We start from the raw sequence: 16,980 nt of genomic DNA, 5'->3' as shown, positions 1-16,980 counted from the left end.
TGGCAGAAGGAACACTGCTCTGTGGAACACTGGTCATTCATTAATGGCTCAAGAGCAACCTTTGTGGGTCTACATATAGTATTAGCTCAAAGTTAGAAGAATGTAGACTGGCTCTTCAAATGTTTTGAAGGAGATTATTTTTGAGTTTCTAAACGTTCCTTTCTCAATACTAAAACTTTAATAGGTCTGAAGTGAATGTTAAATTTTGGACCCTGAGGAAATCCTTTTCTTTTTTGTTAATTATAAGATGAAAAAGTATTGATATTAGCCAACCAGTTGGGGTGATGAGGCACAGCGGAAAGAGTGCATGAATACCAAAGACTAGAGTTCAAATGTCACGTCAAACGTATAAGTAACTCTTATGTTGGGCAAGTCATTTAATCCCTCTCTGCATAAAAAAGATTTTATTGAAATCTTACCCTATCACAAAATTCTTCCTTATATCCCTTATGTTATCCCCTTCCAGATAATCATCCTATATAACAGATATTTTTAAAGAAGGAAAATCAGTGATTGTTTTCTCATAATCTTCTTTGGAACTGTGTTTCTTTGTAGTTTTTCAACTTTCATTTGTCCTTTTCTAACCTCTCTCCCTCCTCCTTCCTTTCTATTTGTTGGGATCACTGTATATATTGTTTTCTTGATTCTACTTATTTGACCATGTAAGGTCTTTCCATAAATCTTTATCTATTTCTCTTTATTCTTCTGCATCCTTACAGAACTTTTATATCTCATTATATTCACGTACTGTAGTTTAATTAACCATTTCCCAATTGATGCTTTTCTATTCTATTCTTTGCTGTCACAAAACTGCTTTAGTTATTTTGATACATGTAAGAACTTTATTATTAACCTCAAAATCGGTCCCCTCAGAGTCAAAGGGTATGGACTTTTTGGTCACTTTTATTTGGATGATACCAAATTGCTTTTCAAATCATTGTACTGATTCATAAGTCTGTCCACAATATATAATGGACTTATTTTCTTGTGCCTCCTCTAATACTAACTTCCCATCTTTTGTCCTCTTTAGTATAAGTTTAAAACCTTACTTATTTTAAATAGTGTTTTTGTAATTATCTTCAGAAATGTATGTTCATTTTCTTTAACCACTTACCATTTAGTCAATTGCTTTTGGTCTTTTTATTTTTATATGAATAAATAACATTTTCTCTCTTTCTTTCTCTCCACAAAACCCTAGTGCTTTTCTTCTTACCTTAATTTTGCAAAAGCTTTTTGGTTTCATATAATAAAAGTTCACAGTTTTATTTCTTTGTCTTTGCCTCTGTCCATTGTTTGATTAAGTATACCTTATATCTTTGCCTTAGGAAAGGTATAATGGTTCTCCTCTTTTTAATTTTTTTCTCAATTACATTTAAAAATTTTTTAACATTAAAATAAATGAGTACCAAATTTGCTTATTCCTTCCTGCCCTTCTCCCATTCTTTGATAAGAAAAGCAATATAATATTGATTATACATTTGAAATTATGCACAATATATCTACTGTGCTCAAAAAGAAAAGTGAAAAAAGTACTTCAGTCAGTACGCAGAGTGTATCACTTCTTTCTGGAGGTGGATAACATCTCTCATCATGGTGTCTTTGGAATTATCTTGGATCATTTTTTTGATTACAGTATTTCAGGCATTCGTGATTGATCATCCTTAGAATATTGCTATTATTTGGACAAGGTTCACTGGAGTTGTACTCACTTCGTCAGTTCCAACAAATCTTCCCAGATTTTTCTGAAACTATCCTCATAATTTTTACAGTACAATAGTATTTCATCCTAATTACATGCTACAGTTTATTTAGCCATTTCGCAAATGATGGGCATCCCATTAATTTCCAGTTCTTTGCCATCACACAAAAAAATAGCTTCAGTAAATACTTCTGTATATAAAGGTCTTTTTCCTTTTATTTTTTGATCCCTTTATTGTGGACACCTTGTTGTGGTATTGCTGGATATGCAGTTTTACAGCCTTTTGGGGATAGTTCCAAATAGATTTTTGTTTTGGTTGGACTAGTTCACAACTCTACCAATACTTCATTAGTATACTTAGTTTTTCACATCTTCTCTACCATTTATCATTTTTCTTTTCTGTCATATTAGTCGAACTGATAAATGTGAGTTGGTATTTGAGTTGTGTTAATTTTTATTTCTCTTAGTAATAATTTAGAGCATTTTTAAAAATGTGATTGTTGATAGCTTTGTTAACTTCTGAAAATTGCCTGGTTGTATCCCTTGAACATTTCTCAATTGGGGAATGACTCTTAAGAAATCTGACTTAATTTCATTTTACCCCCGTTTCCTGCTGTCTTCCTAATTTTGTCTGCTTTGATTTTGTTTATGTAAAAAACTTTTTAAAATTTCATGTAATCAAAACCTATTTTACTTCCGTTATCTTTAGCACTCCTTTTGTATAGAAGTTCTTCCCTTATCCATGGATCTGACAGGAAAATTTTTCATAGTTTTCAAATTGACTTAAATTTCACTCTTTACTCAAATTTCATTTTTTAGGGTTTAACCGAAGTGGGTATTTAATGTAAGTTCATTCCTCTCCCTTTTCTGTTGTGATATGGGAGCCACCTGCCAGTGGCTGCTGGAGGTCTAACTAAGATCTGTAGAATGGATTTCTTCATGTGAGAGGATGATGATGATGATAATACAAGGAGACTGAGAGGCAGTTGCTATTCTCTGACCTCTCTCCTTTCCCACTAATTTATTTCGTTCCCAATCCACAAGGAACATCTTCAAGGCTGTTTATAACTCCTTCAAGTGTTATGATTCACAGCTGTGGAGGCTCTCAGAGATTTGACCTGCCCCTTCACTTAGGTGTGATCCTTAACACATCTCCTCCCTTCCTGCCTTCCTGTATAGGGAGTATCTTTCACTAAGAGCATTTTCTAAACATGTTAATCCTCTTTATATTTTTTAATTAGTTGCTATCTTTTGTTTTATTATCACCTATGTTTTCCACTATATCCTACCCCTCTGCCAGAGACCCACCTAACTGTTGATTTACCAGGAAGTTAGAAAGTTACCATACATCTCTCTTATGGCTCATTTTGTAAATGCTGCTCATTAGATGCTCGGTTTTTTGCTAGCATTCTAGAGATGTGAGCTATCTTAAAATTGGTAAAGGGCAAAGAGGTCCACTTTTAAAAATTTCTGTATTGAGAACCAGAGATTAACGCCATTCTTGCATTTTATGAATACTTAATATGTTAAAAAAATATATATATATATATATATATATATTTTTTTTTTTTTTTGGTAAGCTTAAGCGTAAATATTTTTAATCACTTTTAAGGTTGGGCTTATAGAAGGCCACCCTTACCAAAATAATTTCTTGGTGAAACGCATTCTAGGCTGTCCTGGTGAGATCAACATGTTTGAACACTTTGATTAGGAAACACAAACAGAAAAGAAGAGTCGGGCATCATTAATGAAGTAGTAGAATCAATCAAAGCAGTGTAACACATTGGATGTGTCTGAAATATGGGCCTCACTCTGCAAATAGAATTTACCATTTCTCTAGCTGTGAGAAGTGAAATGAATGCTTCACTTTTAGTCCTCTGAAGTCACAGCTTATAATTGCAGCTATCGGGTTTCTATATTAGATATCACGTTGTGCTATTTGATATTAAATTGTGCTGTTATTTATGTTAGAAGACAATCTGGGTTGTGTGAGACTAGTATAATCAGCCACCATCCCTGGAAATGTTATTCATATTATATATTATTAAGTTAATAAAGCTTCCATTTGCTATTTGTATATATTGTTTTTTTCCAAAGTGTGTCTCATAGAGTTGGCAAAACTTGGATCTTTTAGAGCTGAGATGATGAAAGTACTTTACATTCTGGGTTGTAAAAAAATCTAAAAATGGTGGGGAAAGAGAAAGTTGACAAAAAGAATAGTATATTAAGTCATCATTGTCTGTATGGTTTTTAACTTCTGGAGGAAGCTGATTAAGGATAGTAAAATTGTTTTCAAAGTTTTTCAAAGAAGGTTGATTAACTTTGTTGTCACTTAGGGAGTCTGGTGCCTTTGTACTTTCTGCTTTTGTGCCCCTGCATCTTCAACCTAGTGTCCTCTTCTTTCTTCTGAAGGAATGTTGCTGTCCTGAGCTGTGTGATCTTTGATCTTTATTCCACTCTGGCTGCCTTTTCCTTGCAAGTGACTTTCCATCTTTTCTTTCATTTTCTCTATCCCTGCCTCTGGCTTTGTCTCTCTGTTTCTCTGTCTCTGTGTGTATGTATATATGCATATGTGTGCCAATTTCTGGCATAGAAGTTCTAAATAAATGCTTGCTTGCTTCTTGCTCTTGTTTCAACACTGTCTGCCCTGTTCTTTTTTTTTTTTTTTTTTTTTTTTAATAAAAGCATACTTCTATTCTTGAGCCATATTTAACAGTCTCAGTAATACTTATATAGCTAAATTGACCTCTATTTGAGACTGCTGGCTCATTCAGTTACTGTTTTATACCTGCCACTCTAATAATACCAAACTTGATGAATCTAAGGAATAATTTTCTCTTTCCACTCACCTTTTTTTAGTTTAAATCTGTCATGATCAAATTCAGAAAACTATGTACATATGTATTTTTTAGTGGTCCTCTTCAGGTGTACTTCATTTCTTGACTACAGTAGAATCATTAAATACTGCATTGGATGAACAAAGTAAGGCCTGTGATGAGCTGAAAAGGCATATTTGAGTTAATAGATTGAAACAGATTTTAGATAGATAGATCATTAAGGTGGGAGTAGCAAGAGCAAATGACATAAAGTGTAAAATAATTTACTTAGTTCTTTTAGTAGAGCTAGAAACAATTTGTGTAAGTAGAGTAGCTACAAAGGTAGAACAGTTTTGTCAGATTGTGTGGAATTCAACATCATAGACGAGGCCTTTTAACCAATAATTTCTAGGAACAGGATGAAAGATTCCATGTAAAGAACGCAATAGCTTTTATTTATTTATGACTTATATTCATTTAAGTAGGTTAAAATGTACATTCATTCTTCACTGTAAGTAGAGGATCATTTGGCATGTTGAAAGAACAATTTGTTTAATATTTAATGTGCCTCCTAAAGTACCTTATTAACCACCAAAAAATAGCTTGCTCACCTCATGGGACTTGCTTCTCTACATAGTATTTGAATTTATAAACAATCCAAAGTTGAGGTGTTTTTTAGCTTCCATTTTATAAGATTTTATTTTTTAAAAATTAATAATAGCCTTTTAATTTTCAAAATACATGCAAAGATAGTTTTCAGCATTCAACCCTGCAAAACTTTGTTTTTTTCTTTCCCTTCCTCCTCCTCTCATTCCCAGATAGCAAGCAATCAAGTATAGATTAAACACGTACAATTCTTTCAAACATATTTCCTCATTTATCATGCTGCATAAGAAAAATCAGATCAAAAAGGGGGGAAAACAATGAGGGGGAAAAAAGCATGCAAACAAGAAAAAAAGTGAAAAATACTATGTTGTGATCCACATTTAGTCCCCAGAGTCCTCTTCTTTCTCCATCACAAGTCTGTTGTCCTGAATCACATCATTGTTGAAGAGCCACATCCATCACAGTTGATCTTGACATAACCTCATTGTTGTTCACAATTGTATGCAGTGTTCTCTTAAGTCTACTCATTTTACTCAGCATTGGTTCATACAAGTCTCTCCAGGACTCTTGTAAAATCATCCTGCTGATCATTTCTTATAGAACAATAATATTCCATAACATTTATATACCATAACATATTCGGCCATTCTCCAGTTCCTTGCCACTACTAAAAGGGCATTTTTGCATATGTGGGTCCTTTTCCCTTTTGATTATAAGATCTTGTTTTTGAGTGAAAAGATGAACTTCAGACACTAAGCATAAAAAGACAAAAGTAAAACAATCCCTCTACTCAAAAAACTACTACCATGTTGTATGTTTAATTTTGCTTCTTTGGGAGTGTGTTGTATGTGTAGGTACCATCTAGCAGAAGAATAGTTGCCTTTTTGAAGTTTTGAGTTCCTATTGTCAAGAAAAGAAATAGAGGAAAATATTTTCAGTATCTTTTTTCCTCGTGAACCATATAGTATTTCTGTCTGGGTAAATTTATCTATTTAGTGAACATTTCTCTGTTCTTTTGTCTAATTTTATTAGGTACTGGTGGATATTTTGGTTATATTTAAAGAGATTAGCGTAAGGAAAGAATTGAAATCAAATACCAGCATCTTTTTAACATAACTTTTCCAAAAGTTTTAGGATAGTTTAAAGCTGTTAAACCTTAAAAGGACTTTACTCACTCTGTAATTGCCAACTAATTGTTTTAGTTTTCAGTTTAATTACTTCTTAGCCTAGTTTTGGTTGTCCATTTCATACTAACATTTTAATACATAAGTCAGATATGTTATATTGGGTTTAAGGAAATAGAATTAGGATCTCATTTCAGGGAGTATTTTTTCAAAGCATTCAGTGGCTATGTTTTATTTGTACTTAAACCAAGTAGCACTTTGTTAATGTGATTGGTCATTTATCACATTTTCCCCTATTCTTTGGTACTGACTCTTTATACCAAAAATATTTATAATTGGTCTGAGGCCAAAAAGAACTAAGCTTAAAACTGCATTAAGAATTTTGGAGCAATGTAGATGATGTAGTAATTGTAGCAATGTAGATAAAGCAACAAAACCATATACTACTAATCCAGTTACTTGGAATATAGATGCATTTTCTTATTGCCTCAAGTGTAGAGGTTTTTGATTTTGTTTTGTGGCAAATAAGCAAGAATTTCAAGAAATAGTGATTAAAATGACTGGTAGAGTCAAGGAGAATGCATCAAAATAGATTTTAAGTAATTTGCATTGTTGACTCATATAGCATTAAGGTGCTTGTTGGGGACTAGCCTAATGAAGATTGTTGAAGTTATTGCAGCCAGTGAAACAAAGACAAAATGGCTTTGGTATTCTGTCTCCCTCACAATTGTGTAGTAATGGTGGCAGAAAAGAAAGTAGAGGTTTAAATAATTTTTATAAAGCCTATGAAAATTAATCCAGGTTTTGATGCTCTTTTAAGTGTGAAATCTATAACCAGTGACCACTCAAGTAATATGCTTCCAGAGGAATAGAATCATATCAGTCTTAACATTTGCTGCAAAACAAATGAAGCCAAATAGATGATTCAGAGGTTCTCCTTGGGAGTAGTCGATAACACTATTGGCAAATAAGGGTCCAAGGACATTAAGCAATGTATAATATCATTGGACAATGTATTATCTTATGATAGTTTATGATAAATATTTGCAAGAAGATTACATGAAAGTGAAGTTTGCATATCAGGATATTGAGGATGGAAGAGGTAGATAATTCTAGGAAGAACACACTTTACTCAATTCAATACAAAGGTATATTTAGTGCTCCCCTTCCCTCCCCCCCCCAAAAAAAAAAGGTATTGGAAAGCATAATTCAGAAATAAGAAATGAGATGCCAAAATATTATATCCTACAGGTAAGAGAAAACATTCCTATAAACAGTAAAAACTTTCAAGGATAAAATCGGCATTGAAGTTGTGAACTCATCCAGCCATTCTGGAGAACAATTTGGAATTATGCCTGAAGGCTGTACACATTTTCATTCTCTTTTCATCCAGCAATACTACTAGGTCTATGCCCATAGCAAAAAAGTTCAAAAAAGAAGGAAATGTACCTATTTGTACAAAAATATTTATAACAGTTGTTAATGTTGTTTTGTGTGTGGTGGCGCTGAAAACAATGGAACAACAACATTATTAATGGAATATTGTGTTGTAAGATGTTGAAAGAGGTATTATTTGAGGAAACCTGGAAGGAGTTGTATGAACTGATGCAAAGTGAATTGAATAGAAAAATGATACAATAATAACATTATAAAGAGATAACAAGTTAGAAAGATTAAAGAAGTCTGATCAGTGGTATGACCAAGCATAATTCCAGAAGATTTGTAACAAAACATGCTACTCATCCCCGGTATGACAGAGGAGAGTAAGACAGGTAGTGTTGGAACATGGCCAGCGTGGGAATTTGTTTTTCCTTACTCTCTGGTTGATACAAGGTTTAGTTTTATTTCCTATTTGGGAGGGAGATGTGAGGAAAAGGAGGGCTGGGAAATAAAGTATCCAGGAACAAAACAAGGTCATGGACAAAAAAGAAACATAGTTTTGAATTCATTTATTCATTTATTTGTGCATATACACTCTTTTAAGTATTGTGTTTATGATACCTTCCAGTGTCGTGTCCAGGTGGAAGTGACTATCATGTAATTGGAGATATCAAATTGACCCTCAGGAAAAAGATGAGGGCTATTTATATATTATAACGATCTCATCTGCATAGAAATGCTGTTTGAAAACATAGACACTGATGAAATCATCTAGAAAGAACAGTCCTGATTTTTTTTTTTTTTTTTCTGAAGCAATTGGGGTTAAACAACTTGCCCAGAGTCCCACAGCTAGGAAGTGTTAAGTGTCTTGAGACCAGATTTGAACTCAGGTCCTCCTGACTTCAGGGCTAGTGTTCTATCCACTGCACCACCTAGCTGCCCCTACTCCTAATTTTTATATATGGTTAAGGGATAAGATGGGAAAGGTTACCTAACAAAAGAGATGGAGAAAGAACAATTATACAGGAAAATCAGAAAAAACAATGCCATTAAAATCCAGGAGGGAGAAAGTGATGTGAGATGTGACATAGAGATCATGAAAGATAAAAACTTAGAAAAAACATTGACTTTTTCAGTTGCAAGATTGTTGGTAACTTTGAAGAGAAGTTCTGAATAGGAGGAATAGAAAAAGCCAGGTTCTTCTTCTTGGGAGATGAATGGGTAGTAAAGAAATGGAGATAGTTTTGCAATGAAGTGATCCTTCTTGTACTATTTTAGCTTTTCATCTGTTTGATGGAATCCTTCATTTTATGTTCTAGCTCCATCACTTCCTTTCTTGATCCCCTGGAGTTCTTAATCTATGGGAATCCTCAGAGTACCATTTTTAAATTCTAAAATAAAACCAATTATATTTAAATAAAATTTGCAAGCTATCTCTTAAAAAGCAACTTGACAGACCTCAAGTTAAGAAACTATTTTATCTGCTAATGCATTTCCTTTCAACTTGCCTTATATTTATTCCTCAGACCTCTACATCAAGAATATGCAAATTTTCCTTGGGTCTCAGGGAAGGGAGGAATAAAGTCTGAAAAGGGAACTTTTGGAGCCTTGAGAGGTAGGGGCAGCATGCAGTTCAAGGATACATTGGGGTGTGGGACAAAGAAGAAAAAGCAGGGGGAAGAATACCCAAGATTGAGGATGGGGAAAGCCATGTAGTATCTGAGTGAGGACAGAAGCCATATAGGACCTGCTTGATGAATGGGCAGGGCAGGGCAAGGCAAGGCAAGCATCTCTTCTTCCAGTGCCAGCAGTCTCGAGCAAAGTCTTGATCTAATGGTGGTGATGATGGTCTTTGTGGACATCTTTACTTCTTTCATTTGGAGAAGTGTTTTTTTGTTGTTGTTGTTGGGATGTTGAGAGGCTATGGAGCAAGCACCAGACCAGAGGTTTGGAACAGAGACATTTTAGGCATTTCCTAGATGATAAAACAGGTGTTCTTTTGAAATGTGGATTTTTTTTTTTTTCAGAAATCTTTAAAGATAAATTCATTTAATCTGAATTTAGAGAGCCATCTTATTTGTTGTTTTTCTTTCATGTTAATATGTAATCTCCTCATAGGGAATTATAGAACTGATATCCCCCATACCCTTACACAGTGCTTGATATATAGGTATTTGATGGAGCACCTTCTTGTTTAGGTGTGGGATTGTATTGGGTTCCCTATGAGATTCCATTCAACTTTGTGCTTCTGTTTTTGTTTTTAAAAAATGATCCTTCTGTTTTTAAAATTTTATATCAAATGACATTTCAATGCACAGTGACTTGATTAGTCGCTATTTCTTTTCAAATTCAGATATATGACAGATGGAATGTTACTTCGAGAAGCTATGAATGATCCCCTTCTAGAGCGCTATGGTGTTATAATCCTTGATGAAGCTCATGAAAGGACCTTGGCCACAGACATTCTCATGGGAGTTCTGAAGGAAGTTGTGAGGCAGAGATCAGATTTAAAGGTAAGGTCCACAAGCCCTTTACAAAACCTCCTTGCATTTCAAAAACATTCTGAATACCTCGATTGGTTCTAGACATTTAAAGGAAATTTAAGTCTAGGCCCATATTTTTTTCCGTCTTTAAGGATGCTATAGGGTGAGAACATTGCTGTGTTTTAGATCACTTTTTATCTTAATAAGTGGGGGTAGCTATTTCGCTATCCTTTCAACCTCAGATACTAAAAAATATTGTTATACTTTTAAAAAATAAGATGAGTAACATGCTTTCTAAGCTTCCCATTTTCTGTTTGTGCAATCCCTCTTTTCTACCTGGCATTGATATTGCTACTGTCTTATAAAATATTGACATGGTACGGTTCCCTTTTGATACAAATGAGGTGAGTTTCTTTGTTTTTGAAGGTAAAATTAGCCTCCACGGCATAAGTGTCTCTTGTATTAGCAGGAGGACCCTGGCAAATTCAATGATGTCTCGGGTGAACTCTCTTAAGACTAAAATTTACAACAGTATCTTTAATGATAGTTTTTTAGTGGAATTTGCCAGCACCAGTAAATCACAACGTCCAATTCTTTACCCCTATATTATACCTAGTATGTTTTTAAACATAGCAACACCAAGGAGAAGGATGTTTGTATGTGCTTCCCAACTTTAAGGAAAATCCATTTAAGATATACAAAAGATAATGTGGAATAATAGGAACATTTTTTGTACTTTAGTATTTAGCATTGTTTCTCAGTCCTGGAGAATGTAAAACAAGTAACTAGAGCCATTTTCTTCAAGGAGTTTATAGTAACAGTTGGGAGGAAACATCCCTTATTTATGAAATGACTCAATAGCTGTATACATTGGAGTGATGAGAGAGGGAGAACTTGCAACTTGAACTTGCCTTGGAAGGGTATAGAGAGGTTGAAGGGCAGAAGCATTTTTTTTTTTTTTTTTTTTTGCAATGCCATCATCACAAGTCTCACCTTTTTGAGAAGGTTCTAGTGCTGAGTTCGTGTGGTGGTGGCAAAAAATTTGGTTCTAGAGATTGAGGAGAAAATGATCAGTAGTAGTAGTTGATATTTCTGCTAAAAAAAAACTTCAAAAATAACAGCATTCTAAGTTAAAAGTACATTATTAAGGTAAGAGATTGTAGTATTGAGAGAAATGTAAGAAATAAAATGTTGATAGGTAACATTTTAATTCCTTAAGAAATCAAATCCTGAAGCTGCAGGAAATCCCATTTAATTAACATTGGCAACTAGGATAGACAATAAGCTCAAGCTTTATATGATAGAACGTTTCCATTTTTAGCTACTCTACAACTTTTGGGAGAGTGACACTGCCATGATTGTCTAGCTTTATATTCTCACCCCCCTTCTATGGTTCCAGTCCCAGATCTGAAGAGTGACTGATTAGACTTTCTTCATTCTGGCAGCTTTAAAATAGAGAAGAGGCAAGGATTAGACTCTGCCAGGGACAGAAGTAGATCCAGGGGAACAGGAGTGAGAAGTTAACTGAGCTCTAGGCCACAACTCCCAAATGATTTAGAAAAAGCTCTAGATTGAAACCTTACTGAAAAATTGGAGAAACTGCACCAGAGCAAGAAGAGGTCCTTGGAACATACCAGCCTATGCTTGGAAGCACAGATGCCAACTGACACTTTTTTGGCTCACTGTCCAATCTTTAGGTACAGATGCAGAATAGACTGAGACCTATATCTAGTGTTGTGATTTCAGGGTGAGGAGTTCTTGGTGTTGTAGCAAGCAAGGCTCAAGTTCTGTAGCTTTGTAGCTGATTTTAGGAGCAAAGCCAGGTCTCAGTTTCTAGCCAATTTTGAAATCTTCAGCAGAGTAAAAAGAATAAGGATCCCAGGCCAAAGCAAACCTGATAGTGCTGCCACTCTGAATGAGTAGAGCTTTCTAGCTGGCTGTTGGTGGAAGACCATTGATCTCCTCAGATTTCTAAACAAGGGTAAGCCTGAACCCATATCAGGAGGTTCTAGACCTCCAGCCAGGGAGGCAACAATACTTGGCCCTATATCATGCAATTTTGGGGAACAGGTTTCTAGTTTGAGCTTATCCTGCAATCCTGAAATAACATAATACTCAGTACCTTAAGAAAACAATAACATGAACAGCCTCTATGTTCCCACCAGAAGTGTGCAGAGTCTAACTGTTAAACCAGCAAGTAAACTGGAAGAAAGAACAACTTAAAAGGATTTCCCTCCAAACAAAATAACAATAACAAAACCCCCCAAAAAACAAAAACAAAAAGACTGTTATGGTGACAGGGATGCTCAAGACACAAATTCACAAGAAAAAAAAGGATGTATCCAAAATATCTAGAAGAAAAGCCTGCCTCAAAGAAAAAAACATGTTTTGTGCAAGACCTATCAGAAATTTTGGAAGAGATTTAGTAATTTTTTTTTTGAAAAGTTTAAAAATGTTGCGAATGAAATAAGAATGCTAAAGAAAAATGACTAGAATAATGGAAGAAAGAATTGGCAAGGGAATTTAACAGCTTGATACAAGAGATACAACATCTTGATTAAAGACCAAAATGATTTCTTGAAACAAATATTAAAGGCAAAAATAACTGACCTGACCTGGGAATCATTTGACTCCCTATGTAAGCCATGACCACCAAAAAACCTAACTATCAAATTTCAGGAAATCATGAGGGAAAACTTCTCAGATCCCCTAGAACCAGAGGGTGATTAGATTAACAAGGAAGGGATTAGTCTAAGCCAAACAGATTTACAAAAATATTTTTAGTCATTCTTTTTGTAATATCAAAGAATTAGCAATACAAGGAGTCCTTAGCAATTGGAGAACCACTGAACAAATTACAATATATATTGTTCTTTTAAAAATGATGCAGGAAATGATTTCAGAAAAGCCCCTTGATGTAAAGGCTATAGGCAAACCTGGGAAAACAGTTTACACAGTGAAAACAATATTGTTAAGATTGGAAAGCTTAGGAATTCTCATCAATATGATGATCAGCCAGGTTTCCAGAGTACTCATAATAGAGCATGCTCCTTACATCCTAATAGAAAGTATTTAATATGGAATGGGTTGTTTTATTGGACATTGCCAAGGCACAATTCTCTTTTACTTGTTTATACAGGTGTTGAATTTTTCTTGTTCAGTGAAGGGGGAGGAGGGGAAGAGAAGGGGAGAAAAGGAAAGAGGATTTTTGCTGATAGAAAAAAAAAATTAAATAGATAGACTATTTAAAAAGAGGAAACCAGAGTCAATATTGGGAAGATTTTTTTAGGTTTAAGAAGCACATTATAGGAGATGATAGGTAAAGTAGGGCTGAGCCAAAATTTATGAATGTTTAACCAAGATGAATAGTATTACTTAAGCAACTTGCAGAAAAAGTAACATAAATTGTCTTTTGCTAAGTATATATTGAGAAGTAGTACTATTGAAGAAGAAGAGATATCCAGGAAACTTAATCCAAAAATTTCCATTTGAATTCATTCAACTATTTCTTAGTATTATTATGAACTTTCACAACCAAAATAAAAGTCAGTGTTAAGAGTTATACTTTAAAAATAGTAAAATTGCTTCATATATTACACTTCAATATACTTAAAAATTTTTTTTTTCCTTTCAGGTTATTGTTATGAGTGCTACTTTAGATGCGGGGAAATTTCAGATTTACTTTGATAATTGTCCCCTTTTAACTATCCCTGGCCGTACACATCCTGTTGAGATTTTTTATACTCCAGAACCAGAGAGAGATTACCTTGAAGCAGCAATTCGAACTGTGATACAGATTCATATGTGTGAAGAGGAGGAAGGGGATCTTCTTCTTTTTCTTACTGGACAAGAGGTATTTTTATTCTCTTTATTTTATGAAACAAGTAATTTGTTATTAGAATATTTTTTGGAGCATGTTTTTTTATCATTTTACAGCAGTTGCCATTCATAATGGGGTGTGGGTATATATATATATAGTATACATATACACACATACCCTTTCATATATGACCTTAGTAGATATTGAACAGAAATTTCCTTATTTAATTATAAATATATTTAGATTGTTATATTTCCTCTTCTAGCTTTAATTTAAAGACTCCATATTTCGTCATGTAGTGCTAAGATCCTAGGAGCAGACCTATAGCTTTAAATGATCCCCGAGAGCTTCTAATTAAAAAGGTTTTTTTTTTTTCCTTTTCTTTAAGCCCAAGGTCACATAGAAAGGTAGGAAATGTCCAAAACCGGAGGAGAATGTGAGTGCTCTGACTTGGAACCACTGGATTCACACTCTTGTTTCTCATGAAATTGGTCTGATTCTTTTGAATTTGGAGAAAAGACATGATATTACAAGTGTTGAACTCCCAATTCATCCATCTCCAGAATGCTCCTTTGCATTCTCTGCTTAACTAGAATTTGAGTTCACAAGTTCTTTTCTTAAAATGAAGCATTTCTTAAAAGGGAAATTTCCGATTTTTAGCGCTCTGGGCTCTAAACATCTTTTTTCTTCTCTATCCCATCTAATCTCACAGTTTCCTATTTCTTTTGAAAAGATAATAACCATATTCTCTTTGAGTTTCATTCCATTATGGCTCAATAATACCTCACACTAAAACCTGTTTCCTTTCAATTATTGCTTAATGGATGGACATTTGATTAAAGATACCTTAATGAGTTTTATCACTGGGTTTTTCCTTTTTTTGTTCTGAATTTCTGGATATCTTAATCTTTCTTCACAATAACTGTCCTCTATACTTTGCTTGTATATAAAGTGTATATCCTATTCCTGCATGTATCCTTTTTAGTTTAAAGTCCTTTTATCTAGTTAGACTAGAAACCAAACACTTTTTTTTTAATTCAAAGAAATAATATTCTTGATAGGAAACTATAACTTTCAGCTAATTCACTTCTCTGTCTGCAATTAGCCCATAATTGACTTTTTCCTTCTTTGTCACTTGAAAAAGGGGTAGGATTTAGGGAAATTCTTTCTCTGCCCTGTGAATCCTCATTTTCTTTCAAGATTGTGACTTTTGTCAGTATTTTCTGAATTTATTCTGGCAGTATCACTGTTGCTCATGTGAATCATTAAAAATGGGTAGTGGTCTTCCATTTTGACAGGTCTCGAAAAATCCCTTGGTATTTGTTGAAATGGTGTCCAAGGAAGACTAACATCTTCTAGATAATTATGTCAACAAATAATTATCTTAGTAGTTACTTATCTTCTTAACCTCTCTCCTGATAGTTTTCCTGGCTCTGCTTGATAATTCCTTGGAGAGCAAGAAGTTACTTCCTCTTTAGAGCATCTAGTTCTTTCAGAAAGAACTTCAATTGGTGTTTTTTTTTTTTGTTTTTTGTTTTTTTTATTCCAAGTATACAGTTGTTCTTTTTCTCCAAGAAATGCTTCATTTTCTCCTAGTAAATATGATGCCCTTTCTCAAAACCCTTTGCCTTCTCTCCTTGGAGTATGGCGATGACTGGATTGGTGATTTATGTTTTTTTTTTTTTTTTTTTTAATTTTCCAAAAGAATATGTCAGCTACTTGGAATACCACTGCAATTTGGTCTTAATTTTAGAACCTGCTGGTTGAAAGGGACCTGAAAAATGTATGATAGTCCTGCAATATACAAATTCACTGCTACAGTATCCCAGCAATCTAACTTGTATTTGATTATTATCAGTGATGGGGAATGAATTATGTCATGGAGAAATTGACCTATGCTGGTCTGTTCTAATCTTTCTTTGAGGATTTTTGGTCCTGGACATGCCTTATTCCTTCAGAGATCACAGCTCTCCTTTGCCTTTGTGAATGAGCTTATCTAAACTTAGTTTTCAAATGGCAAATATGTAGCTTATTTCTGTGCCCATGCTCAAAGCCTTCAAGGATACATGGATAGTACCATATTGTAAAACATTAGAATGGAGAATCTGTTGTAATAGTTTAAGATTTGCCTCCCTGAAACTTTTATCCAGTGGTGCCAATTAATACTTTTGATACAATATGTCGTAGCTCTTTAAATATTTCTTTAAATTATCTTTTTTTTCCTATAATAAACTTTCCTAGTCCCTATAACCATTTTTCATCTTATAGTTTCTATATTCACCATTGTTTTTATGTGTTTTGAATATTATGTTTCAATTCGTGTCCTTTATAATCCTATTCATTTTATTTGATTCATTAAAGAACATTTGTAAAGGAAGTCCTTCAGTTTCACTACATTGCCAAAGAGGGTCATGACATAAAAATTATGAACCCCTGACCCATCTTTTTAGATCTAGAATTTAAAACAGGATTTATTTTGAACTCAAAGGGACTTTGGGGATGATCTTGTTAGAGAAGTTCTTACTGAGGTTCTGTAAATTAGATTTTTTAAAAAATGTTTTTATGATCGCATTTCCATATAATTTGTTTCTTTTGTAATATTCAATTTTTTTATCTCTCTCTCTCTCTGTCTATATATATATATATATATATAAAACAAACATTCTGAAAAGGAATCCATAAACTTTACCATACTACTAAAGGGATTTATGAATATATGGGATATATAAGTAATATAATCACTCATGCTATTCTGTAAGAAATGGAATGCTTAAAACACAATCATACTTAATGTATGCTGCTGTGTTCAACATTTTCCACCCTGCTCCCTCACTTGTTGCTTAATCTTTTTAGTAGTCCTCTTGCAATGTTGTGGGCAAAAACTCTTTGATATTTCACTTGTAAGGAGAAAGTACTTCAAATTAGGTGCTTCTTAAAAGCTATACAAATAGTTTGTCAGTCTATAGACCATGGATGAGTAATTTATGTGGGTTGGGTTTGCTGTCTTGGTTAAACCTAAAATTCTGATTATAAGCAGTTTTTTTTCTCCCTC

General features: G+C 33.9%; 1 protein-coding gene across 1 annotated transcript in view; it reads left to right on the top strand.

Annotated features, from left to right (window-relative positions):
• The window catches only part of DHX15 (DEAH-box helicase 15), a 66,618-nt gene that overhangs the window by 20,310 nt on the left and 29,328 nt on the right, over positions 1–16,980 (top strand). Inside the window, exons 4-5 of the mRNA XM_031942203.1 lie at positions 9,979–10,138; positions 13,743–13,961. Coding sequence (XP_031798063.1) covers positions 9,979–10,138; positions 13,743–13,961 — 379 coding nt within the window. The remainder of the gene's footprint in view (positions 1–9,978; positions 10,139–13,742; positions 13,962–16,980) is intronic.

This window comes from Sarcophilus harrisii, chromosome 6 (assembly GCF_902635505.1).
Source record: "Sarcophilus harrisii chromosome 6, mSarHar1.11, whole genome shotgun sequence".
Taxonomy (NCBI): Eukaryota; Metazoa; Chordata; class Mammalia; order Dasyuromorphia; family Dasyuridae; genus Sarcophilus; species Sarcophilus harrisii.
Note: the sequence above shows the minus strand (reverse complement) of the source record. Positions and strands in the feature narration are given on the sequence as shown.